The 26,240-nt window shown below is 47.1% G+C and overlaps 1 protein-coding gene across 1 annotated transcript in view; it reads right to left on the reverse strand.

Moving 5' to 3' along the window:
• Positions 1-26,240, reverse strand: part of Spock1 (SPARC (osteonectin), cwcv and kazal like domains proteoglycan 1) — a 469,711-nt gene that overhangs the window by 117,185 nt on the left and 326,286 nt on the right. The window contains exon 5 of the mRNA XM_057787144.1: positions 4,194-4,320. Within this exon, the coding sequence (XP_057643127.1) occupies positions 4,194-4,320 (127 nt within the window). The remainder of the gene's footprint in view (positions 1-4,193; positions 4,321-26,240) is intronic.

Genomic DNA, 26,240 nt, shown 5'->3' on the forward strand with positions numbered 1-26,240 from the left:
AAAAAACAGAGAATAAAATGGCACTTGGCACAGAAGCTCAAGCAAGGCATTGTAGTCAACATGGCCTCAGCAAGTAGCACCTGCCCCCCAGCTCTGCTAAAAACGTCACCATGGTAGCGGCTGTGAGATAACATGTTCATCTGGCCTTCAGATAGCTGTCATACAGTAGATGGGCACATGGCTGCTAGTATTACAGCTACATTCCTAACCTACCTTTGCAGCTTTTCTGGGGCCTATGAGGTAATTCTGGCTAATAGCACATGAAGGGGTGAGGCTGGTGACTTCTGGATGGTTCCTGCTTTCATTGTCTGTTTTGACTGGACTGGCTGTGCCCAGAAGCCATGCTACACCCTCAGGCAAAACTTCACTATTCTAATTATTGTGGACGACAGAATACCAAGCCAAATGGGCCCTGAGAAACCCCAGTCTGGAGGCAGTACCTCAGTTCTGGGTTGCTTCTGTGTGGACCGGAAGCCAGAGTTGATGGGCTTAAGTTTCTGTTTCATCTAGGATTTTGTCAGAGCGGCTAGAACCCATATCCTCCTGAATATGTAGTTAGTTCTCTAGGTATTGTTTACGCTCACTCCTCGTGGAAGGTCTTTGGAGAGGGCAATAACACTAGAGCAAAAGTCTATTTAAAAAAGCTGAAGGTATCCACAGGGATGAGCTCTCATTACCAAATGATGTCTGACTCCCCCAGACTAAGACAGGAAGTTGTAAATGAACATGGCCTGAGGGGGGGGAGGCAAACTGGGGCATCTGCCATCCATACGGGATTTCTCCTGAAACCGCAAACTTTCTAAGGTATGAAGCAAAATCACTTAGAGTTGGCCAGAAGCCACCAAGTACCTCTCCAGAGTCACAAAGCTTCTACGATTGACCTTTTCTATGCAACAGAAAATCAAAGCCATGAATTGGACTCCAGACCATTTATCAGACTGCTCCTCTCCACTGGGGTCTCTCTGCTCTCTCTCTCCTGCTTCCAAGAATATGAACAGAGTAGGTCACAATCACTGAGCCTCTCAGTGCTGTCTGGGGAGCCTCTGGAGGCAGCTGCCACTCTCCTGCCTTCACTGCTGCCCCAGTGCAACAGGCTCTGAGACTCAGTCTGGGCAAAGGCAGCATCCTGCCTGCAGCTCTCAGGGTAGGCAGAGGCAAGCATCCTGCCTGCAGTTCCCAGTCTGGGCAGAGGCAAGCATCCTGCCTGCAGTTCTCAGTGTGTGCAAGGGCAGCATCCTGCCTGCAGTTTCCGGTCTGCGCAGAGGCAAGCATCCTGCCTGCAGTTCCCAGTGTAGGCAAAGGCAGCATCCTGCCTGCAGTTCCCTGTCTGGGCAAAGGCAGCATCCTGCCTGCAGTTCCCAGTTGCTTCATTGCCTTCTTCATCAACAGCAAGGCTCTCTGCCAGTAGCCTTTTGCAAGCGAAGGCCATTCACAGGCTGCAGGTCTGCCGGGAACAGGCCTACCCCTACCACCAGCCTCAACTAAAGACAGACAAAGCAGTGTAACAAGGCTTTCATGGTGGGAATGCCCACAGGTCAGACATCCGAGATGCTGAAAACAGTGCCTACAGCCATCTGGAGGAGTCTCACAAGACTACACCCCGAATCAGCTTCAATCCTCTGAACTTCCTGTTCTTGGAAAATCTGGCCAACAGAGACTACACTTGCCAAGAACTTCAAACACGACCTTTACTTGGTAGCGATTGTTAGAAACTATTAAGATGCCTCAGCAAAGATAATAAAATCTGTGGGACAGCGCGCTGGAGGAAATGCCAGCCCTGTAAAGCAAGCGCTCCCGCCCCGCCCTCATGCCTGTTCTTTCAGAACCAAAAGAACACATTTCCTTCCAAGGCAGTTCTTAACTCCGCATCTCTCTCTGGGCAGGCGTCTAGACATAAATGAGCCATTTGCTAATTGTTTAACAGCTTTCAAAGAAGAAGATGTGGGGGAGGGGCAAACCAGCCTGGTGTTTCCCTGCTTGTTATCCAGTTATTAGCAGGCGTGTGCCAGAGAACAGCACTAACTCTTCAGAAACCTGTGCCACCAAGAGACCCTGCTTGTCAGAGGCTGTTCAGGTCCTGGCTCGGAAAGGAGCAGTTGTGGACTTCAGAACTTCTGCTGGTGTGACCAGTGGAAGATCCCAGGAGAGATCCTGCCAGGGAAACTCCCCCAGGGATGGGACAAATTGGCCCAGGTATCTGAATTGGAAGAAGTACTGGATAGCATATACCTGTGTGAGGTCATTTTACGAACTATCGTGGGCTGCAATCCTGGAAATCATGTACCCACCTGGGGGAAAATCGTGGATATCACATACACACAGGAGAAGTAATACTAGATAGCATTTTCCTCTATGAGAAACAGTCTGAGCAGAACTCTTCTATGGGCCCTCTCTGAGTTTCCAAGACCTGAGCACCATTCTGGGGAGCACCATTTTTAAAATAGCTTTTTCTTCTAGAAGTAGAATAGCTGGCCCACTTGAATGGAAGATGATCACAAACTTCCCACCTGAATGGAGCCCAAATCCAGCAGCCTGGACCCTGCCCCATCCCATAAGCTTCCACCCAGCTCTGTGGAGAGCAGCAGCAAAGGAAAGGGGTTTGTAAGTGATGGGCTCCAGGCATTGCAGGCATGGCCAAGACACTGTTGCCAGGAGATTGGTAAACTCAGCTGAGATGAATACGTAGGTGTCCTTAATCTGAGTTTGTAGTGGAGATGACTTTGTATTTCAAATCTCAGTCACCAAGACCAGGCCAACTCGCTGGTGCCACTGTAGATGGTTTTCTATACATGAAAAAAAAAAAAAAAACCACTGTGCCAGTCTTGAACACTGCCAGCAGGTCTGGCAGCCACCGGTGTCTGATCCTAACACACATTCCTACCCTTCATTCCTACATGGAGGCAGGTGAGTGCAAAATCGTGACTCTATAATGGAATCCCCCAAATCTTACAAAGTAAAGTCCAAAGTCCTTCCTGTGGTCTTCCGCTTACTAAATGTGGCCCATTGTTTCTCTATAGTCAGCAAATGGCTCGCTTCCATCTAGACGGAAGAGAGAGACGTGATGCTAAGGACTGTTGGAGAAGAAAACATGCCCTCCCCCTTTGGAAACTGTACGTGTGCTTCGTAGGCCTGGAGTTTCTGTATCAGCCCCGTGCCCTGGCAGGTGAGCCAGCCACACCGGCACTAGAGTGAACTGCAGTGTTGGCTGTAGTCATCCACAGGGTTGGCTTCGTCTTGCCCTGTAACATCATATATTATCTCGAGTCTGCAACCTCGCGCGTTGATCTTATGTTCTGAGGAGTCACACCTACAACTGGTACCTCTGGGCTTGAAATATTGGGAAATGCCTGCTGCAGAATGTTATTCCTGAGTTCCTTTTACCTTGCCCACCTGGCAACTGTCCACTTGGCATCTGGACCACAGTGAAAGAAAATGAAAGCAGGACTTGCCTTTGAGAATGGGGAAGAAAAATAGATTTTCAGTGATGCCTATAAAGCCAGCATCCCAGACATGTTGGAGTTACCAGAGTCAAATCATCACTAAACTCAGTCGCTAATCAATTTTATCCAAGATCAAGAGAAAGAAGGAAGGGGAAACTGAGGTATGCCTGGGGGGGGGGTCAGGACCACTCCCACAGGGTATTTGAATGAACCTCAAAAGAGGAGTCTCTCTTCCTTCCTCCTGGTGATCATTCATGGCCTCCCGGTTCCCCCTTGGGACCACCCGAGAGCCCAGGAATCCCATTAAACCTGGATATTTCTTAATTTGGCTTGTTTTGATTTGGCTTGATTGGGATTTTGCATCAGCAGAGAGCTTGCGCTAGGAAAAATTCCTAACAGCAAGCAGTAGACGCCACCCTATGAAACTGCCCTGGAACTCAGGAAGACAGATGAAGGCAAACAGCCCTGCAGCAGGAGGTGGGAAGTGCCAGAGCTCTGCTTCTCTTCCGGAAGCACCAACTCCCAGGCTGTTTCTCCGGGGTCAAGCGATGTGGTGTGTGTCTTTGGGCAGAGTGCATCTCTCTTTCCCCTTTGGCCTTCAGCCACCCCCATCACATGTCACTTTTTTGGTCTCCTTGGTCAGAAGTTATCTGAGTCTGCCCTCCCCAGAACAACCAGGCTGCTCAGAGCACAGAGACCTGACGAATGAACAGACCTGCGGTGGTGTTTGTAATACGGACAATAAAGACCAACCTTGGACGTGTACGTGTGGCCATCAGATCCGCAGACCATCGCTGACTGTGCCACGGGGCAGGGCTTGCACTTAATCAGATTTGAAGGTCCAACCCAGTGTTTGTGAGCCACATTCCCCTTCTTTTGCCTAAGGAAGAAAAAAGGGGATAAGTTAGTCGAAACTCTGCCCTGCCCCCATCGATGCTCCCTAGGTTCCCAAAGAACACAGCTATATACACACACTAAAGCAGCCCTAAAGCAGATAAGAGGCCCGAGGGATGCTAGCCAGAACTCCCATTTGTTCCAAGTCATTAAAAGGTACCAGGAGTTTTCTCTCCAAAGCATGCATTCCATTCAATAGCTGAACCAAGCAAAATGGTAGCCATTAAAACAGTGCAAATCACATATCCACATGGAACAAACATCGCAGTCATCTCAGAAACAGTGAGAGAAAGAGCGGTGCAGTCCGCCCCTGTGCGGGGTCAACACATCACAAGCGTCCTGAACAGCTTCCCACAGCCTTACACTCTCCTGGGGCTGCTGGGCCATTTCTGTAGGGGCAAGCCACGTCACTATGTGAGCACTTCACACAGAAATACTCTAAACGCCACCAGAAGACTCTTTCACGGCTGTGGAAAACCATCTCTGGGTATACGTTAAAGCGATTTCCCTATAGCTTCCAACTTGCCCCTTGGTGAAGACTAGGGTGATGTCACTTCCGACTATTCACATAATCAGAATTCCCTTCCATTCCAGCTCCCGCTTCCACATCTCACCTTGGTTGTAAATGGTAAGTGTCAGGGACTGTGATGGGTGTGTGCAGAGAAAGAACCCCATCTCTGTATCACAGGCCACTGAAAGAGAGGCTCCTGCAGTGCCTGCCATCCTTACTCCCTCAGCCAAAGCTGATCTCCATGCAGTTCACTGAGTGATTCCCATGGGCCATGGGCAAACACCTCTGCACTGCCCATCAACCCAGCACTCAGCAGTGTTCAGTGTCTGTCAAACAGAAACTACTTCTGGTGGCTATTATGAAAACCACAATGTGTTATGGTTTGAATTCAAGATGCCCCAACGGGCCGATGTACTGGGGCTGTGTTTGTGGGAAATGTCCCACACTAGATGATATTCTGGGGGCCTGTTTGGGGAAATTCCCCAACAGGCTGATATAAAATACCCCAAACAGAGTTTGTTTGCTAGTTGATGTGTTTTTAGGAAATTATTGAGTCCTGGGGGTCTGATACAACAACAGATTTAGCCATTAAGGAGATTTAAATAGGATGGATTTACAAGAAGCAGGCAAAACCTATTTGGGGGAAGAAGGATCTCTGGGGAAGAGGCATGTCCTTGGCAATTATATAGTCTGATCCCTTCCTGTGTTTGTTTTCTGTTTCCTGTCTGTCATGAGCTGAGGCGCCATTGCCCCTTTCTTCCTCCTTCCACTGCCATGATGCTCTGCAATGCTGTGAACTCAAACCTCTCCACCCCTGAGCCCAAAATATACAATTCCTCCCTTCAAGTTGCTTTGCTCGGGCATCTGCTTCTGCAGAAACAACCATAACTACTGTAACCTTCAAAACAAGAAGCAATAGAAATGGCGGCTATTATAACTGTTTCCCCAATAGATGGGACCATAAAGAAGGAAGTGACCTTTGCATGGAAGTGTGATAAACCCTTGGGACTTAGATCCAGAGAGCCTTTAGCCACAAAGAGCTGGTGAAGCCAGAAGGAAATCTGCTCAGCCAGGTGAAGGACACCCCTGCGCCAACCTCCCACCCCCTCCCCACCTCAGTAGTCCGTCAGGAATTCAGCTATGGTGACTGAGGTGTGTTGCCCTCTTCCAAATGAGAGGAAGGAGGGGGGAACACAGGAAACACTAATTCGGTTCTTATGCCACACCTCAGTGGGTGAGGAGAGAGTGGAGAATCCCTGGAGAGTAACATCAAAGGGAATCAGCTGATATCCACAGCACAGCCCCTGGGCGAACAGGGATCCAGGCTGGAAAGAAAACATTTCTGAACCTGTCTGACCAAAGAATTAGAGAAGAAAGTTCTAGGACGGCAGAGACCACCCAGGATTGACCCTGTTTTACTGAAGAGGGGACCAGAAGCACAAGAGAGGCAGAGTGCTGTCTGAGTCATGGGCCTGCAGAGAGCGTCCAGGGACGAAGCTCTGCCTTGGCCCACGTCTTAGCTACTTTCCTATTGCTACTACCACAATACACCATGACCAAGGCAACTTAAAAAAGAAAGCATGTACTTGGGCTTAGGTTTTGTGGTGGTTTGCATGAAAATGCACCCCTCCCCACAGACTCATATGTTTGGATACTTTGTCCCTAGTTGGTGGAATGGTCTGGGAAGGATTAGGAGGTGTAGGAAGAAGTGGGATTTGATTTGAGATTTCCAAAGCCCATGCTTAGTTAGTGCTTGTTCTTGCGCGCTCGCTCTCTCTCTCCCTCCCTCCCTCCCTCTCTTCAACTTGCAGATTATAAGCTCTTAGCTGCTACAGCAGCATTATGCCTACCTGCTTGCCTTCTTGTTACCATGGTACCCACTATGGTGATCATTGGACACCAACATCTAGAAATTGTGGGTTTTCAAATACAAGGCATTCTTTTATAAGTTGCCTTGGTCATGGTGTGTGTTGACACCTAAATAAGACAGACATTTCAGGGGCTTAGAGTTGAGAGCTCACATCTTGATTCTCAAGCAGGAGGCAGAGAACACAATAGGAATGGTGCTAATCTTTCGAAACCTAAAAGTCTGCCCCAAGTGACATAGATCCAACAAGACTACATCTCCAATCCTTTCTAAACAGTTCCACCATCTGCAGACCAAGTATTCAAATATGAAGCTATGGAGGCCATTCTTCTCAAACAACCATGGCCCATCTCAGTCCAACCTAGAACAGCAGCTTTAAAAGTCTTTGAGAGGCCGGGCGGTGGTGGCGCACGCCTTTAATCCCAGCACTTGGGAGGCAGAGGCAGGCGGATCTCTGTGAGTTCGAGACCAGCCTGGTCTACAAGAGCTAGTTCCAAGACAGGCTCCAAAACCAAAGAGAAACCCTGTCTCGAAAAAACAAAAAACAAAAATAAAAAATAAAATAAAAGTCTTTGAGAACACCCTTTGTCTGTGTTGTTGGGAATCTGCCTGCTTCCCAAAAGCTGCCCACATTGGTCTGATCTCTCCATCTGGGATGGACGTTTTTCATCATTTGAGTTTAGGAATCACATGGACTGGAAGGCTGCTATTCTTCTTCAGCAGACATGACTCTTTCAAGGCCTGTTTAAGCCAACTGACGCAAGTAGCCACGTGAGACTCACCAGGGCAGAGGAAGGGGCTGTCAGTGCACAGTTCATCTTCGAGCCCACAATCTCCTCAGAGCACCTCACATTCATCATCATCCACACGACACCCTGTCTGTCACTGACAGGCAGGAACAAGGAGACACGCTGACAGGTGGTCGCTCTTCTCTTGGGTGAGACCCCGGAAGGCCAAGACAATTCCTGTGCTGAGCTTCCAGAAGGAGCAGTAAAGTCCACAGGGTTTCCCTGGAGTGAGCATGCCTCTGAGTGCTGACGCTGTAGGAGAAAGGAGCCTCGTGGAGTTTAGCCAAAGGCTGGGAGGGAGAAGTGAACACTACGAAGATGCAGCCAGCAATCAATCACCAGCTAAGGACAAGCGTTCTCTGTCTCTGAACCTGAACCTCACTAGTAAATTAAGTTCTTTAAGGGAGGCGAGGAGGGGAGGCTGGCTCTTGCCTACTAGAGTTATGGCACCTCGTGGATGTTTAAAGTTCCCCTGTTGGGTGGAGGTTTTGCCCGTGCCTGCCATGTAACCATAGGATCACAGAATGTTGGAGCAGCAAGTGCTTAAAACCAATCTAGATAATGTTTCCTGCACATATGTGGTCAGTTACCCAAACAGTCTTGTTTGGTAATGAAGAATCACTTAGTGTGCTTGTCCCTGGGGAAGATGATTTCTCTCAGTCTCAGCATCCCGTGGTTGCCCAGAGCTCTTTGTGCAGACCTGAAGCCTTGTGATCTTTCCCACGTCCACTTTGGCGTGTTTATTGCTCTTGCTCTTGCTCAGTTTGGTGTAGGCAGCCATGTTGGTAAGGCTTTCTGGGTGCAAGTAAGACGTGGGCTCACAGAAAACTCGCTGGTCCTTTGGTTCTTACAATCTTTCCAGCCCTGCTCAGCCATGTTCCCCGAGCCTTAGGTGCGGGAGTATTTGGTGGGTGTATTCATTGGTAAATCTACATTTTGGTTGGTTACAGTTTTCTGTTATACAGACTAAGCAGGTTTACTTAAGAATATGTGTGTGTGTGCTTATGTGTGTAAATATAAATACATATATATATGTATATACATATATACAACAATCAATAAAAAGAGAGGTCATTAATTTGAAACAGAGTAAAGAGGGAGGATTGGAGGGAGGAAAGAGAAGGGAGAAATAACTATATTATGATCTCAAAATGAAAAGAAAAATACTTTTGAAAATAATTAGATGAGTAACTTTGCCATATAAATGAAGAATTAGAAACACGGAAGGAAAGCGATTTGTGATGTCACACCAGCACATGGCAATTGCATCATAGCTCTTTTCCCGGGAAACCTCGGCAATGATCAGTAAGACTTGAATCTCCTACTGGGAATCTGTACTATCATTAGAAGGACGCGGTTACATAAGAACAGCTTCTCCGAGAGCATGTCCCTAGCTCTCTACCTGCAGAGGAGAGGACTTGCCATGCCCAGCGGTGGGTGGTCATGGACCATGTTTAGGTAGAAACAGTTTAGGCTTTGCCTCAGATGTTGGGGAGACATTTAGTAAAAAGCCTTTATACCATTCCATTTTGCTGCTGGTCCCAAAGACCCGTGAGATGAGGGCAGTTCACTTATTTCAACCCAGGCAGAAGCTCAGTGGAGATGGCATTCAACCTGTGGTATCTATCCAGAAGCCAAGTCTGGTAAGCTATGTGCCACTAGATGTAAGTCAACGGGCCTGAATTTCCCTGATGACTGGGTGTAGATTTGATTCCGCCAATCCGGTCCAAATCATAAAAAAATAACCAGCTCAGTCCAGGCAAATGACTAAGAATTCTAACTCAAGTGTTTCAGCGTCTGAGTCAATGAAGAGTGAAATACGATGAAGCACTTTTGATGGAAATGCTATGCCCTGTGTCACAGACGTTCATCAACAGGGGAGACACAGCAATTTGGTCTGGAGGTAGGTCCGGTCAGCCTTTCCCTGGCCACTGAGCTGACTCATTTCTGCCTTGTAAGACTGAGGGGCAGCCTCACTTCATGTGGGTGGATAACACTGCAAGGGAAATCCCAGCCTATAAGCCCCTATGTGGTGATATTTTGTTTGTGCTGCAGCAAATAAAGCTTTCCTGAGGATCAGAGTGCAGAGCTAACCCACTAGTTGGCCATAGATGCCAGGCAGTGGTGGCTCACACCTTTAATCCTAGCACTTGGGAGACAGAGGCAGACGGATCTCTGTGAGTTCAAGGCCACCCTGGGCTACATGAGATTGAATCATCTAAAAGAGAAACAGCCAAGTGATGATGGCTCACATCTTTAATCCCAGCACTAGGGAGGGGGAAACAGGAAGTGATATGGCTGGGTAGAGAGAGGTATATAAGGTAGGAGGAGGCAGGAGCTCAGGATTCAGTCTGAGGTTGCAGAGAGACAGCATTTAGTCTGAGGACTTGCAGAGACTGGATACCCCATTCGGTCTGAAGACTTTGTAGAGATAAGAACTAGTGGCTGACTGCTCTGCTTCTCTGATCTTTCAACTTTCACCCCCTAATATCTGACCCCGGGTTTTTATTATTAATTCCAGTTAGAATTTGACTACACCCCTTATAGACAGCCAGTCAGAGCCAGCATCACCACTGCTCCTGTTCAGTCTATTAAACCACTTTTCCTCAAGTTTTCTGCTATTGGTCTACCAAATTTCTCATCATTCATGTTTCTAGAGTACAAAAATGGCTCTTAACTACATATCTGATCATGAGAGCCTCCTTCATGAAACCCTCACTCTCCTGTCTCTGTGGCTATGCTTTAGACTCTAGTTTGGTGGTAAATTACCTTAACGGTCTTAACAGCCTCATTGTTTGCTTGGATTCAGTCACCAACTTGTATGTGTACATATGTGCATGTGTATATGTGTGTGTGTACATGTGTGTATGTGTACGTGTGTGCACGTGTGCATTTGTGTATATATGCATGTGTACATGTGTGCATGCATGCATATGTGTGCATATGCATGTGTGCATGTGTACATGTGTGCATGTGTGCAGTAGTTTTTGTTCCACCTACACTCACTTATTTCCCAGAGCTCTCAATGATGGCCTCTGTGTCATCATGCATCACCCTCCTCCCAAACATGTCTTTATGCCTACATGTGTGTCTCCCCCACCCCAACCCCTCTCTTCAAAGACTGGTTCATACATTAACTCACCCAAAAGCCTTCTGGGGCCCCGTAGGTGGGGACCCTTCACAGACACCGGCATTGTCCATGCCTACATCATGGCTTGTAATCACTACCAGGTCAGGGGCCCCAAACAAGCACCTCGACTCTACCTGACCAATAGTAAAGTCTACATCTATCCCAAAGGAGCACACACATACCAGGATGGAAGCTTGGGAGCCATCAAGCAGCCTCCGTCCTTCCTGTCTATACCGTCTTGTCCACTTGGGGCTATTGATTCTAGATCCAGCCAGCTCTTGGTGGTGCCCACGTCTCTTCTCTTTGAGTCTGTCGGTGGCTTCCTAGCTTCACACCAGATGCCTCTTCCGACTCAAGCTTTCAATGCATTGCCTTCTATGGACACCAAGTAGCTGGTCATAGCAATATTTGTTCCAACACAGCATCTTGACCAGACCCAGTGGTGACATTAACTACAGCACAAAGTGGCTCTCCTATGTCTGTTTTCCTTAGGATACTATATGCTCCATAAAGCAACTCTCACCAATTCTTCCTCCTCTGCCTGCCTCTGAGAAGAAGACAGGCCAGTTATTCTGTATTTTCATCATATGTTATACACGGTCCTTCAATTAATTGAGAAATATTGTTTAGTGCCATCAATAAAGAAATGTGGACTAGAGCAGAAATATGAAGAGTGTACTCCATCAGTAAATGCTAGTGGGCTGCACTCAAATGACAGCCACCTCTTCTATCAGATTCAGAGGGTGACCCAGCACCACATGTGGACACCATGTTAAATCTATTTAGCTCTAACACGTTCTTTGGAATACCGATCAGAACACCTATAAGATGCACTCATCGTTTGTATAAGAACAGTTCGGTGGTCATAGACACAATCACACACTCACGAGGTGACCGCAGTCGGACAGACTGACCAGATCGTGGCAACTCTCTTCCAGCTTGCTCCTGTCCAGGTTCCCAGACATGTCACCTTTAACTTCTGACCGCCTATGCTGCTGCTTCCCGCACTGCCTCCCCCATCACACACCTGCAGTCAGGTGATGCCAAGGGACCCTGATGACATCAGCCGCAACCTGGCATCTTGTTTCCTTGCTGTTGCAGAGTGGTGCCATGGTCAGGGTCCACCGCAGAAACTGGCAGAACCATCATTTTTTCAACAATGAATACATGTGCATAAATAAACTTAACAACATGATCCCGCTGTTCGAAATTCAGCCATTTCAGTCAGTATATTTTAATGGCGAGAGGACTGGGAGTGGGTGGCTAATAAAAAAACATGGTCGAAAGGTTGCTTTTTTTCTTTCAGTCACCAAGGAGGAGCTTTCCTGTCACACAGCATTCTACCATGCTTGAGTGTCTATGGGAAGATCGGTTTCCCTCTCCGTGTGAACAGCTGGTGAAGGGGCAAGGCAACTCCAAAGAGTAAATGACAGCCAGGTCAGTCCATTTGCTTTGAGTAACCACCACACACCAATCTAGAGGTCCAAATGCACCTCCCTGCTTCTTCTCACAGCGGCTCTCTGGGGGTAGCCACCATTAGGACCCATTCCCAGGCCCCAAAACCAAGGCTTACATAATCCTCCCCCATCAACGGACCTAATTTCCTGGCTTGTCTTTGTTCTTTGGTTGCCTAAGATGGGCCTGTCTGCGCAGAGGTGTAAGAACCCATCAACAGACAATCTCTCCCCAGGAATAACAGCCTTGGTTTGCTGCCGTCAAAGGACTGTATGGATCTATTCTCATGTTAATATCAAACTGCCCATTCAAGAATAAAATTGAATTTGTTTGCAAAATCAAAACTAATTGGTTCTAAAGCAGGGATGGGAGATACCCAGATTGTTGACATGGTGGCTATTTTGAACCAGAGACAAAATAATGAGTGTTAATTGAAATGAAAACATGTTAACCATTGGAATAATCTGTCGCGTACAATGATGCTGGGATTTCTCGGTTGTTAGGGTTATTTCAGTCATTATCCCGTGTCATAAAATTACACAGGAGCAGCATAATGGCGTGTGTGATTTATGAAAGCTGTCCCAATGGAAGCGTCAGGTTCCCACGTGACAGACTCTCCATCCCAGCATGCGTGGGCTTGCGAGGCCCCATTTCTGAGTGAAGAAGGTTCCAGATGTAGGATCCTGTGCAAACAAGTACAGCTTTATTAATGAGGCAGCAGGACTAGAGAAAAAGAGTGAATACATCTCTGGGCAAGGCAGGACCAGAGGTACTAGATACTCAGCGGCACAAAAGACCAGCTGTGTGGGGAAGCCGGAGATGTAAAAGGACAGGAATGTGATGAGGATAGCTGCTAGATATTTGCCGAGGGCCTTACAATACACAGCTACTGCACGGCTATTGCTGTGGGTAGGACCCTCCTCTGGTAGTAAGTAGCCTGGCCTGTGATGAGCTTCAGAGAGGCTGCAGCCATTGCTTTAGGCACTTTCCATGAACTTTCGCTGTTTACATCCCAATGTTCAGGATGCTGAGGCAGGAGGATTGTGAGTGAGAGACTTTCCTGGACAATATAGTAAGTATCATGACAGTCTAAGCTGTACTGTTTGACTCTGCCTCAACACACACACGCATGCATGTACACGCTTGTGCACACACAGCATATACACATATAGACACACACACAGAGAGAGAGAGAAAGAGAGAGAGAGAGAAAGCTCACAAATGGCAGAAAGTAAAGGATGCTTGATTATAACCCCAACCTCTGGTGGTTCATAGTTTGGGACGTCATTTGAATCATGGTTTGTTTGTTTGTTTTCTTAAGATTTGCAAATCGAATAGATTTGTCCTGGGACCCTAGTAAGTACAGCAACAGCAACATACCAACACATTCTCACTATTTCCCAACTGGGTAAAGAAGAGCAACAGATTGACTGATAGTGTAAATGCCACCAGCCTTCTATAAACAACCAGCCAGAGTCACCTGCCTTTAAGAGAGTGACAGATCATGGCCACAGGGCTCTGCCAGGCAGAGAATAGTACAGTTGTCACTTCAAAACCAACTGCCCATCCCCACGTGTCCCCCTGCCCTCACACACACTACAGTACCCAACTAAAATTGTGCTTGGTCAAGAAAAACTACCAAGTCAGCAAGCAGCATAACAAGATATTAGATGGGATTGGAGAGATGGCTCAGTGGTTAAGAGCACTGACTGGTCTTCTAGGCGGGTGTGCATTCAATTCTCAGTCACATGGTGACTCAACCATCTGCAATGCCAGTTGCAGGAAACCTGGCATCCTCTCCTGGCCTCTATAGTTACTATACACATGGGATTCACAGACATACATGCCACAAAACATTCATGCACATAAAATAAAAATTAAAAAGTGAAATCTAAAAGATTAAAGTCACTAGAAAAATGCAGAGTTGACCTTTCCTTATCCCCATAGGGAAAGGGTGGTTTTAGAATCCATTTCTTCCCAACTGTTACTGTTACCACTGCCTCTTGCTCTCCATTGCTCAGGGGCCCAATAAGGAGCATCCGTCCCTTTTTAAGCCTACGGAGTTCTTGGCAATCTCCCAACAGGTTAAAAGGCAAATGTAACAAGCAAGCCCAGGATGCGTGGTTTCACGGAATCCTCTTCCTATGCACTCATCACCTGCCTTTTCCAGGAGAGGAAGATCAGGGAGGGGTTTTGCTGACACAACTCTCAGTTAGTGTTTGCAAGCAGAGGAGTGTGCACCAGGATCATGGAAGCATGTGGATTTCTACCTTAGGCTTGGCTGTTAAATCTTAGAAAACGCTGGCTTGCATTTCTTGGGGCCAATTAATTACCATGAGGTGAGCCTGTGCAAGAAACGAATGCCCGTGTGTGTTTCCTAGTCACCAGCAACAAGGCTCTCTGTCCTGGCAGGGCTGCATGCAGTCTGCCTTAGCAAGGAGAAAGTCACCCAAAGGGAGAGGTGGCATTGATGACACGAGAAGATTACTAAATATTTTATTACTATTCATACATACCTATAGTGGGATTTGATCGAATCTACTTTTCTCTCATCCCCCGTTCCTATTCCCCCCTCAACCTCATGTGTTCTCTCCTTTTTAAATACCCAGAGTCCATTTAGTGTAAGCTGTGCATGAACGGGTGTGGGACCATCTTCTGGGACCTGGATCTCTGGTCAGGGCTGCATCCCTAAAGGAAACTGCCTCTCCGCAGCAGTTACCAATTGCCAGTAGCTCCTTACACAGGATGGGACTTCATGGGTCTCTGTCCCATGTATGCTGGGATTTTATGTGGCTTCATCTTGCATTGGCCCTAAGCATGCAGTCCTGGCTGCTATGAGTTCATGCGTGCAACCGCACTGTCATGTCCGGCTGACCAGGGTTTCGCTGCAGACATCCACTCCCTCCGGCTCTTACATCCATGATGAGCCCCTTGGGGAAAGGAGCATGATATGGAGGTCCCATTGAGTGCTGAGCAGGCCACAGTCTCTCCTTCTCCACATATTCACCAGCTGTGGGTCTCTGTACTGATCACCACTTACTACAAAAAGAAGCTTCTCTAATGAGGTTGAAAGATGCCCTAATCTAGGGGTACAGTAAGGATATATACTTAGGGTGTAGTTTATGACTGTACTAGTTAGGGTTACTATTGCTGTGATGAATGACACAACAAAATGAGAGAAGCCTAATCTATGGGTGCAGTAAGGATACATGCTTAGGGTGTACTTTGTTATTGTGCTACTTAGGGTCACCATTGCTGCGGTGAAATGCTGTGACCAAAGCAACTCGGGGAGGAAAGGGTTCATCTCACTCGCACTTCCAGGTCACAGTCCGTCACTGAAGGAAGTCGGGACAGGAACTCAAACAGGGCAGGAACCTGGTGGCAGGAGCTGGTGCAGAAGCCATAAAGGGGCTGTTCGCCAACTTACTCCTCATGACTTGCTTAACCTCCTTTCTTAAAGAACCCAGGACCACCAGTCTAGGGATGGCATCACCCGCAATGGGCTGGGTCTTCCCTTATCAATCACTTAGAAAATCATCTTATGGAGGCACTTTCTCAACGGAGGCTCCCTCCTCTCTGATGACTCTAGCTTATGTCAAGTTGACGTAAACCAGCCAGCACAATTACCATGTCCATTTGAAGAGTACTGGTACTAGTTTCTCCCAAAGGGCTGAGGACCTCCCAGTCCTGGGCTTGAGTTCCAGGTAATACTTAAATGGATTGAGGTGTAAAGGCAGGGTAGAGGAAGGAGACAGGAAAAGAGCACAAACACCGAGGACCTTTGAAAGCCTATACAGAAAACTAATACTGTAGAATCATCCTAAACTATGTACCTGAAGAGGTTTAAATGCCATTATCCTAGAAGAGGGGCACAACCCCTCACCCAGACACCATAGGCTATCGAATAGAAAGACCAGTACCAGGTATGGGTTACCTCTTTTCAAGTTCTTGGTCAGTGGGGTTCCATAGACTCCCCCAAAACACTGCAGGCTATTTCCATTGTTCTTGGTCACCCCCTAGAACTTGATGGGAAGACCCCACTATTGCTGAAGCCACTGCCCCCGAGGGAAAGATTGTGGAGAAAGCAAGCTGGTTCTAACCCAGAAGACTTGTCCTCACTGGCTGACGTTCATAGTGATGAAAGGTTCTGTACCAGGGAGGGAGCGTCACCGACAATCGTACCCAGCTATGAACCCTGTGAGATTTAACAGTGACCGAAATGACAGGCTATATCGTGGTCAAAATGTTTTGTGAATAGCCAAGCACTTTCTAATTGTATTTCAAGCCCACTCCACAAGACAGAACCCACACAAGATGTTTAAGAACAACCTAATCTGCTTGTGACATGGCATTTGAGTAGCTCGGGCAGCTGCACACTATTACCCACAAACCATCACAACTGGGTCATTCTCTGAAAGGGCAGCAGGAAGGAAGAACCTCCATTCATCTGTGCCGCGTGCCCCTGGATCTCAAAGCTGTCTTCTCAGTCGGTGCTAGCAGAAGAAAGATAAAGAAGCACTGCAGTGCCTTCTTATCTCTGTGGGCTTCACTGGAAGAGAGCTCTGGCTGATGCTCTCTGAAACTAAACCTAGCTTCCTTGGCTTACACTTATCTTCTTTCAGAATCTACCTATCCCTTCCTAGGGCGGCAGCTCACGTGCCATTATTCTCAGAGATGTCTCAGGTACCTCTGCATCACCAAGCCTGTTTGCTTGGGGTTCCTGACTATTTGTGAACACACACACACACATACACATACATGTGAACACAGTGTACACACAGCTCTTTTCCCAGCTGTTCCACAAGGAGAGACAGGATGCTCAAACCCGTGTCAGCATGCTGTGCCTGTTACGATGCTGTTTCCCAGTAGAACCTGGACAAATGTGGACAAGTTACCAAGAAGACAATAACCTGTTAGCTCTGCTGGAGAAAAGTCAGCCAAAGGCATTAGTGCTGTCTTAAGGTCGTTGAGTGGGCAAAATTCTGCAAAATTCAGAGGTCACTTGAAGAGAGAATATTTTTATTTCTTCAAAGCTGTGATCAAGTGCACTGAGCATTCTTACATACAAATCTTTAAGTTGATTTTTCTTCCATTTGACAAGATGGAATCAAAAAGGTCAATCAGTTAGCAATGTACCAAACTGTACTCCAAAAGTAGGGATCACTAGTATAGAAGAAAACTCAGGCATGACATGGTGGCACACTGTGCTTCTAACTAAGAGGCATGGTGTACCATGCTCCTGAGTATTCCCAAAAGTCAGAACACTGAATTCTGGAGTGGTGTGAGTAGCCGGTCACTGGCCTGCTCAGGAGTCTGCCCTCTCTGTGCCTCCTTTCACGTGCTTTTCCTGCACAGAGACTGTGGTGCGTGGGTGCTCTCGTCTCTGTGAGACAATGCACTAAGCGGTTGCAGTCAACAGGCTCCCAGTGGTTGCTCAGTGCAATAAAAGCTGACGCTGTTCCCCGAAAGCTTCTCCAGAGCAGTTCTTCTCCGTGAATTTTACCAACCCACAGGCACTGTAGTCTTGTTAGGGGACAGCTGCAACAGCGCCCTGGGTAGAGCCCTCCTCCGTTACCCCACCCTCTGCTAGAGCAGTTTTTACCACCTACCACCCCGAGAACCATCGCTACAAAGTGTTTGCCTGTACCTCCAAAGGGCCACTGACAGTCACCAAGGCCACCGCAGCAGAAGTCCACTTTCTCTCATAACACGAGGGGGTGGATTGGTTTCTGAAGAAACTGGTGAAGTGGAGAGCAGGTGCAAAGACAATGAACCCAACCTTTTTCTGGCTTATTCCACTTGGTATGCAGGTATAGGTTGGGCTCACATGGGCAGAAAGTGGCAACCACCATCCTAAGGCCCCTTGGAGAGGTGGGTGTCTCATTCGCCACTCCTCTGTTTTCTAAGTCTTCCTCTCAGACAGAGTGAATGATGGGAATGGTGCAGACTCCAGTCCCAGGTGTCCTGCTGGCTGGAGGTGGGACGGGGTGACATGGCCTCAGGTAACTCTATCTACTCCTGTTCGTGGGAGCTAGAAAGGTGAACTGAGTTCCACAGACCAATGAAGAGTCTGACCTTAGGAAGGAGTCTGTGGTCTACAAGCCTCCTGGTTGGAGCAGTCCGTAGGAATAAAAGCCGGGCAATCAAGAGGGTTCAGGGGTAGCCAGAACCATGCAGGGCCTGGCACAGGCAGCTGGACTGGAGGGCATTCAAAGCTGGTCCCTTTCTTAAGGAGGCGTAAAGGTCATTCTGCTGCACAGGAGGAACACAAACCAGCAGCTCTGTGAGACAAATGACATTCCACGCTCCAGAGGAGAGTTGACCTTTCTGTGTGTTCAGTCACTGTGCACAGGGACAGGGTGTTGGGCAAGGACAGAAGAATCTAGAGAAGTGGGTCCCAGGTCAGACAAGGGCAGAGCCCTGGAATCCAGCTCTTCCCAGAGAACAAAATGAGACAGACATATGACATCCAGGGGCCCTGGGGACTTCCATGAGCATCTTCTGAGTTGTTTCTGTGTGCCCATGAGTTGGATAAGTTCTGTGCAGAAAACATAAGGGGGTGCTCCTGGCCCCACATCACAGTAACCCTCATTTTAAGCAGCATTTTGTAACTCAGTGACTATCTCAATTCCTAACTAGCAAGTTCTCCTGGTCCCACGTCTCTAGCTTCTCCCTTAACTGACCTTTAACCTACAAAATATTTGGTGAGCACCTATCCTGTGTCAAGTCCTGAAGCAGGCGCAGGAGACACGAAGTGAGTGGACTGATGTCATCGTGAAGACTTATCACACACCTTGGCTCTGCTCCAGCGCTGTGTTTAGGAAGTGCCCGTTAGTTCACAGACTCGCAAGCGAACAGTCACCCAAGGGTGGACTGGAGTCTCACCTGCATTTTCTTTTGAGTGTGGAATTACACTTTAAAGTTGGCAGTGAAATGAGCTAAAGAAACTGCTAGGAAATCCAGAAGGACGTGAACTGGAGAGATCCAGGGTTAGAATGGAGTACAGAGAAAGAATGCCTCTGCTCCCTCAACACCGAAGTTTGTAGACTAAAACCAAGTTCCCGATGCTAAGATATTAGAAAGTAGAGTGCCTGGGAGGTGACTGGGTCTGGATAGCAGGACTGAGACTAGTGGCTTTATTGGTTTTTAGAATATTTTACTTTATGTGCATGAGTGCTTTGCTGACAGGTATATATGTGTACCATGTGCAAGCCCCGTTCCCGGAGATTCCTGATGATCCTCTGGCATTAGAGTTACAGCTGGTCGGGAGCTGCCCGATGTGGGTACTGAGAACTGAACCCAAGTCCTCTGTGAGAGCTGCAAATGCTCTTAACCCCTGAGCCATCTCTCCAGATTAGTGACTTCATAAACGAGCCTGGGGAGGTATCAGTGGTTCCTCCTGCCACATGAAGGCCAGGCAAAAGGAGAACCTCTAAAAACCAGGAAATAGTTCACACCAGGAAAGGTACCTGCCATTGTTTATCCAACTCTAGGATTCTGGGAAATAAAAATCTTTTGTTTAGAAGTCTACAAGAGCAGACTACATCGCTTATATCACAGAATTCTAAACACACAGCATGGTTTCTAGAGAAAGGTATCCACATCTGTTTGTTGAATAAAGTCCTCATTACCAACTCCAATGTAGTAGCATATGGATGAATAACCTTGACCTTGCTATCACTAGTGCATATAGGCAGTGTTTTGAAGTGGACCCTAACTTCAAGCCCTTTTACCATCCCCATACTCAGTGATGGTACCTGCCAACAAAAGGGACCTTGTTCCAGATGGGAAGGCAACCCCACCACCTTGTCTCCACTTTAGGGTTTCTCATGGCCACATTATGCTGAGCCATAGCTTCCCTTCCCATTGGGGCCAGAATTGCCTATTGGAGTCAGCACCATGGGCTCATCCAAAGTGCCATGGTAATGAAAGCATCAAAGGCAAGCAAGGCAGGCTGGAAGTCTGCTTACCATCTGGTAATAGAGGCGGACCTGTGAGAAGCATCTCTCAAGAGAGAGCACTGGAAAGGAACCGAGGTCCCCAAACTAATTAATATCATCGCTTTTGTTCCTCTGTGCACAGAGGGCCTTGCCGCCACCCACCCTCTCCATGAAGAATACTGAAGACAGCATTAGCTTGAGGATATTCTATGTAGAACACAAGTCCATCTAAAGATAGAAAGCCCATCTAAAGGAACCCATTTTCTGGTCCACAAATCTGTAAGATCAGTGCCCAGAATGAGCTCCACTACAGTGTCGGTGCCTATAAAGAACGTCTTTCGTGGTTCACTGGTTGAATTCAACTGGTATGAGATATCAAAACTAAAAATCTACGTTACGAGTGGGGATTCTGATGAGTTTAGCAAAGCAAAGCAGGCAAAGTAGATTCAGGAAATACAGGACAATGAAAGAAACTAAAACAGAAAGGCACAAAAATGGGAAACTTCAATCTTACAACTTTTGTTCATGGAGGGCCCACATGTGTCAGGCATACCTGATTGCTAATCTGCCCCATAACCCATGTCCTCAGGATGGGCGATGAGCATTTTACAACTCCCGTGTACTGCAGGGTACAAGCTTGTTCATTTCATGATGAGCAGAGGCAGATGCGCTAGCGTGATCCACACCTGCATGTCATCAGCAAGACATGATCCCGCAAGGAAATCACACCAGTGATTATCTATTCAAAATGGCACACCCACTTCAGCCAATGTTTCCTCACACACTTAATTTTACAGCTACAGGTTTGCCACTGGGTACCCGACTTAATAAACAGACACACAGAAACACCGTCTAGAATCCCAGCATTGGAGGCAGCATGCAGAGCTCTGAATGCCTTCATCAGACATGGAGGCAGGAAATGGGAGGGTGTCCTCAAGCAAACCTGAGCCCTGTAAAATACCTGTCATCTCAGAGCCACAGATGTGGGTCCTGTGAACATCTGGGCCCAGGTACATCCTAGGAAGTCAACCATAAAATATTCTTCATTTCCTGGATACAGCGGTCAGCTCAAAAAAAACAAACAAACAAACAAAAAAAAAAACAACAACAACAACAAAAAACCCATCACAAATCACAAGGAACCTGTGCTGTGCTGTAGAGTCAAAAGGAATCTATGAAGCCACCTTTGAGGGCCTGGGAGCCTAGAAGAAGAATGGGGTAACAATGTGGTAGAGTTCTGGCTTCTGGGGGCCACACCCAGAAAATGCCTCACCAAAGTATGAGACTTACCAAGGAGCCTGTGATAGTTAAGCCTACCCTACCTAGCCTGTTTCAGGTAGCTTTGAAAGTGTGGGCTTTTAAGAAAAATGAGTACAAGGCAGGGCAACACAAGGGTGCTATACTATACTAGAAAATTTGCATTTGTTCATTAAAAACATCTTTGTACATCTGGACACCTCTTTTTGCAGCAGACAGCAAGCAGTCAAATGCAGAAAGAAAAAAGTGAATGTAGGGTGTCCAACTGCAACTGATGCATCCACAATGCAGCCCCTCGTCCCGAGGCTCAGGAAAAACCAAGAGGGAGGGAAAGACGATCAGAGTGAAGACCAGGGTGAGTGTGGGAAGATAGAACCTTCTGTGTGTGACACGGAAGTGATCACCTAAACAAGAGCTCTATGATGACAGCATGCATTGACACAGGGGGGGGAAATTCACAAAACCCTACCTTCGGCTGCCAAGAAAGGGCGAATCTATTTTCTCCAGAAAAGAGCCTCTGGTAGGTGACTCAGCCTCCCAAAATCATCCCTAAACACCAATGCGTACATAGAACATGAAATTTAACTCGGTAGGCTGTGTGTGAGTGTGTGTGTGTGTGTGTGTGTTTTGCATGACAATAACCCCTGAAGAAGTCATGAATTTGAGAAGGAAGCAAGGGAGGAACTGAAGGGGGAGGGAGGGGAGAAATGATGTGAAGACAGCACTCCTGCATGACATTCTCAAGAAACAGAGAATTTAAATAGAAACAAGTGCATCTTTACAAATCTGCCCTGCCATGTAATGCGTGCCTCACCATGCGGTGTCTGCCTCCGGTGCTGTCCCCTCGCTGCCCCGCTTCAAGGGACTGAAGATCCCATGCCATTACTCACACTTCTCATATGAGTTGCTTTTTACTCTCCACTGCTCCTGTCATCCAGATCAGACCATCAGTGCCTTCAGTTTCATGAAGGAAAACAGAGGAAGGAGGGCGGGGGCTTGTACTGCAAAACTGTACCCAGGGGAGACCCCAAGATCAGTCCCATCTGCATCCTAGGCACAGGTAGACGGTAGCCCTGTTTCTGTTTCTCTTAAAAGCCATACTTTCAATGTCACCTGAAGCTGGCTGGGTAGACCTCTGTCTGGGCTGTAAGACCTCAGGGTTTAAATTAATTCAGTATCTCTATGTATAAGTGACATGTGCTTCCAGGAATACATTTTGGAAAAAGTGCAAAGGAGCAATTGGTGTGGGCACAGAAAGGAGGAGATCGGTGCAAAACCAGGGACGAGACCAATTGCTTGATAAAGTGTAAGAACTAGAAGAAAGGGGTCCAGGGTTGTGCGTGATGGGAACTCAGGGGCCAGAAGAACAATGTCTCCCCCTTGGAGATCATCCCTAGGTGGCCTCACATCTCCAGTAGCAGCTGTATGACCTAAGTACAAGACAAAGAATCTGCAGACAGATAAAAATCTGCCCCTTATTGGTCATGTGCAAGTGGGACAATTATTTATGTAACCCGAGTAGCGACTTTAGTCACCTGGGGGATACAGTGGAGAGAGCGATGAGAGGAAGACCCATCCACGTAAAGTTCTTCTGACACACAGTAAGCAGTCAGCCACGCTGGTTTGAAACATCCACGCACTCCCCTCTCCCCTTCTTCAGAGGTATATATTTGGTACAAGCTCTAAATACACAAATTGTATGCCTTTGCCAAAAACAGGCCATGGTGGAGTCCTCGTTTATCAAGTAAGTGACTGACTTGGAAGACAGTGAACCCAAACTTAGCTTCAAAGGTTCCATTGCCAGCAGAGGAATACCACCAAGTTCTTGGGCTTGAGCTCTGCCCATGGAGATCTCTGAGTTTAAAATGAAGCCCACAGCAGTGTATGGTCCCTCACGGAAGGGACACAAGTCACAGCAGTGCAGATTCCTAGTAATGAAGGTGGTCTCCACGACCCGATGATAACTCAAGAATGCCACGATGGACGAAGCATCAGAAAGTCGGGCAGGCGCCCGGAAGCCTGGCGCCTTCCACATGCTCATGTGCCTCCCAATCCTCCACAGCTATGTATGTGTATAATCAACCGGTTCAAAGCCCCTGTAGCAAGAGGCAGTGCTTTGTTGTAAGACAAAACTGAGATGAAATAACCCCATCCTTTCAAATATCCTCTGAGAGTTTGGTATTTGAGGCACATCCTGTGATGTGTTTCTCTCTGACCTCAAACACTTTGATTCTTTTTTTTCAAGTTCACATAAAAGAGAGAAAGCCCTGAGATGTGTCTACTGTACCAAGAGCCTCAACGGCATCTAAATTCTTGGCTGGCGCAGAGAATTAGTTGTTATTCCAGATAAGGAGGAAGCAGAGATGAAGGGCCATTACATGAGAGAGGCCCAGGCCTCTGGGAAGTTGGGCCGTCTTGCTCCTTACTTAAAAATAGATGAGTACCCACTGCTCCCCAAGGCTTTGAGGGTCCACTTAGACAGTGCAAGTCCCATTCTGACACGGTCTCCTCATTCACAACACACCGTCAGAATCAGAGAGTGTGGCTTGTCTGGACGGCCCCAAACAAATGCTTCAATTTTCTATTCTCCAAATGAAAATCAATGGCGAGAGAGAGAAATCAATGTTCATCCCTCCATGAGGAGACCCCACCCTCTCCATCTCCACAAGCAGCTGATCAGAACCAGTGATCCCCAATAGCAGAGACCCTGACAGCAGAGCCCTCTGCAGGCTCCGTCCCTTGGCAACATTCTCCTAAGAATATCTCAGATAGGATTAAAAAAATTATGAGTAATAAAACATTGTTTTAAACATCTCTTTCCATTGCTAGCAGACTCAGTTACAAATGGGGCTCTGGTTTCCCAGGATGGAGTCTGACGTCTCTGTTTCCCAAAGGATCTGCCTTGTGGCCATGAGTTGTAGGATGCTTAGCCTTCACCTATACTCTCATATTCTCCTCTTCCCCAGGCAGCTGTGTGTTTCCTGCGACCCCAGACACGGAGTCTGTGTCCCTTATTACTGGCTTGGCCCCAGAAGAGAGGAAATGGAGCTGGCACACCTCATATTTATTTGAGTCTGATCCTTTTTGGTATTCAATTATTTTTTGATTGTTTGGTATACTAATAGCGTACTTGTGTTTGTTGCTGAGTAGTTTCAATTATAATGGTTAGGACACAATTGGCTGATCAGCTCACCTTGCATTCTCGTGTGTGTGTGTGTGTGTGTGTGTGGTGTGACTCTAAATGAAGCTGAGATAAACACACATGAGAGTACTTTTACATGTACATATATGTAAAGCAAACCCTCTGAAATATTCCCTCCCAGCATGATTGGACTTTTTTTAAAAAAAAAAAAATGTAAAAGTATCTACAGAACGTCAGCCATCTTCAATCTGGGTAAAATATCATTTGCTACGTCACAATTAGGAAGTCTTAATCAAACCCAAGGACAGAAATCTCACGTCATTTTCTTCTGAAAGTTTTATAGACTTAGTGTGTGTGTTTACAAATGTGACCCATCTCTCAAGTGAAATTTTTATACAGCATGCTATGTAATCACTAAAATTTTAAGCTTGGTTTACAGTACCCTAAAGTGTTCATGTATAAATATCAACACTAAATTTTATGTTACATAGGCCACTTGCTAAATAAGTTTTGACAAAAACAAGTCAATAAGCAAAACAGAAGTCGAAGGGATGCTCAGACGCTAAGAGCACTGGCTGCTCTTCCACAAGACGGCTTTGTGCCCAGCACCCTCGTGGCAGTTCATAAACACCTATGACTTCAGCTCCAAGGGATCCAATGCCCTCTTCTTATCTCTAAGGATATCAGGCACACGTGTGCTATACACATGTACATGCAGGCAAAATAATATACATAAAATAAATAAATTTTAACAGAGACAAGAAAAGCTAGAAACTAGACAGAACTTACTGAAATACTTTAATTACTGCATTTAAACACTGTGGCCTTTACCTACTTCCTACTTATTTTTTGTAATTTTAAAATATTTTCTATAATAAGCATCAACCATCATTCCAAAGGTAGAGAAATAATTTTTAAGACATCAACAAGAAGCCGTTCTGACCACATCCTTCACTCTGCAGTTCACCAGTGATCCCATGGAGACTGTGAAGCAGGAACATATGGCCGCGAATCTACCTCCTCCCACACCGCCAGAACAGCCTACCAGCAGGAAGGAGAGAAAGAATTTCCACAGGAGCTCTCTGAGAAGGATGTGAATGCAGCGGGAGCCTCCGGATGAAATCCCCACAAGCCTCCTCCTCAAAGAGCTGGAGGAGACGCCAGCCCTGAAACACGGTGTCCACAGTCTTGTGCTCCCAGGAAATGCTCTACCCACTTGAGGTCCACATTCAGGCCACAGCCTTTCTCGCTGGGGCATTCCCAGCCTTGCCCCCAATCCACTTGCAAGTCAGTCTACGCTGGGGAGGGGGTTGTTCTCATCAGCTGAGGTCTCCTAGCTTGCTCCTGGTCTGTCAGCAGCTTCTCAAAGTCTAGAGACAACATGTTCCCTTTGAGCTGCGAGAGGCCAGCTCGGCTAGCAGGATTCTCTATAGATATTTTACAGAATGAAAAAGCAGTTCTCAGAAGAAAAAATAGAGTTGTCAGTATGCTGTCTCTACTCTGGGGGACCCCTGAAGTTTAATGTAGAAGGGCAGATGCTTCATCCGGGAAGACATCCAAGACCCTTCAGGGAGATACACACATGGCTACTATCGAGGGCTGAGAAATCCCACTTCTGAGGATATTTGGGGATACAACCACAGCGACCACACCACAGGTCTCCTTGGGCCAGATCACCTCCCTTCCTGCTAAAGAAGAAGGTGTACCATCTTCACCAAAGCACATTCTTGTGCTATTTTTCTAGCGATGAATAGACCCTATGATCAGAAATGCAGTCGTTTTCTTTGTCTTCCCTGTTGCAAAGCACAAAGCGGCA

The sequence above is a fragment of the Chionomys nivalis genome, chromosome 13, assembly GCF_950005125.1.
Source record: "Chionomys nivalis chromosome 13, mChiNiv1.1, whole genome shotgun sequence".
In the NCBI taxonomy this organism is placed as follows: Eukaryota; Metazoa; Chordata; class Mammalia; order Rodentia; family Cricetidae; genus Chionomys; species Chionomys nivalis.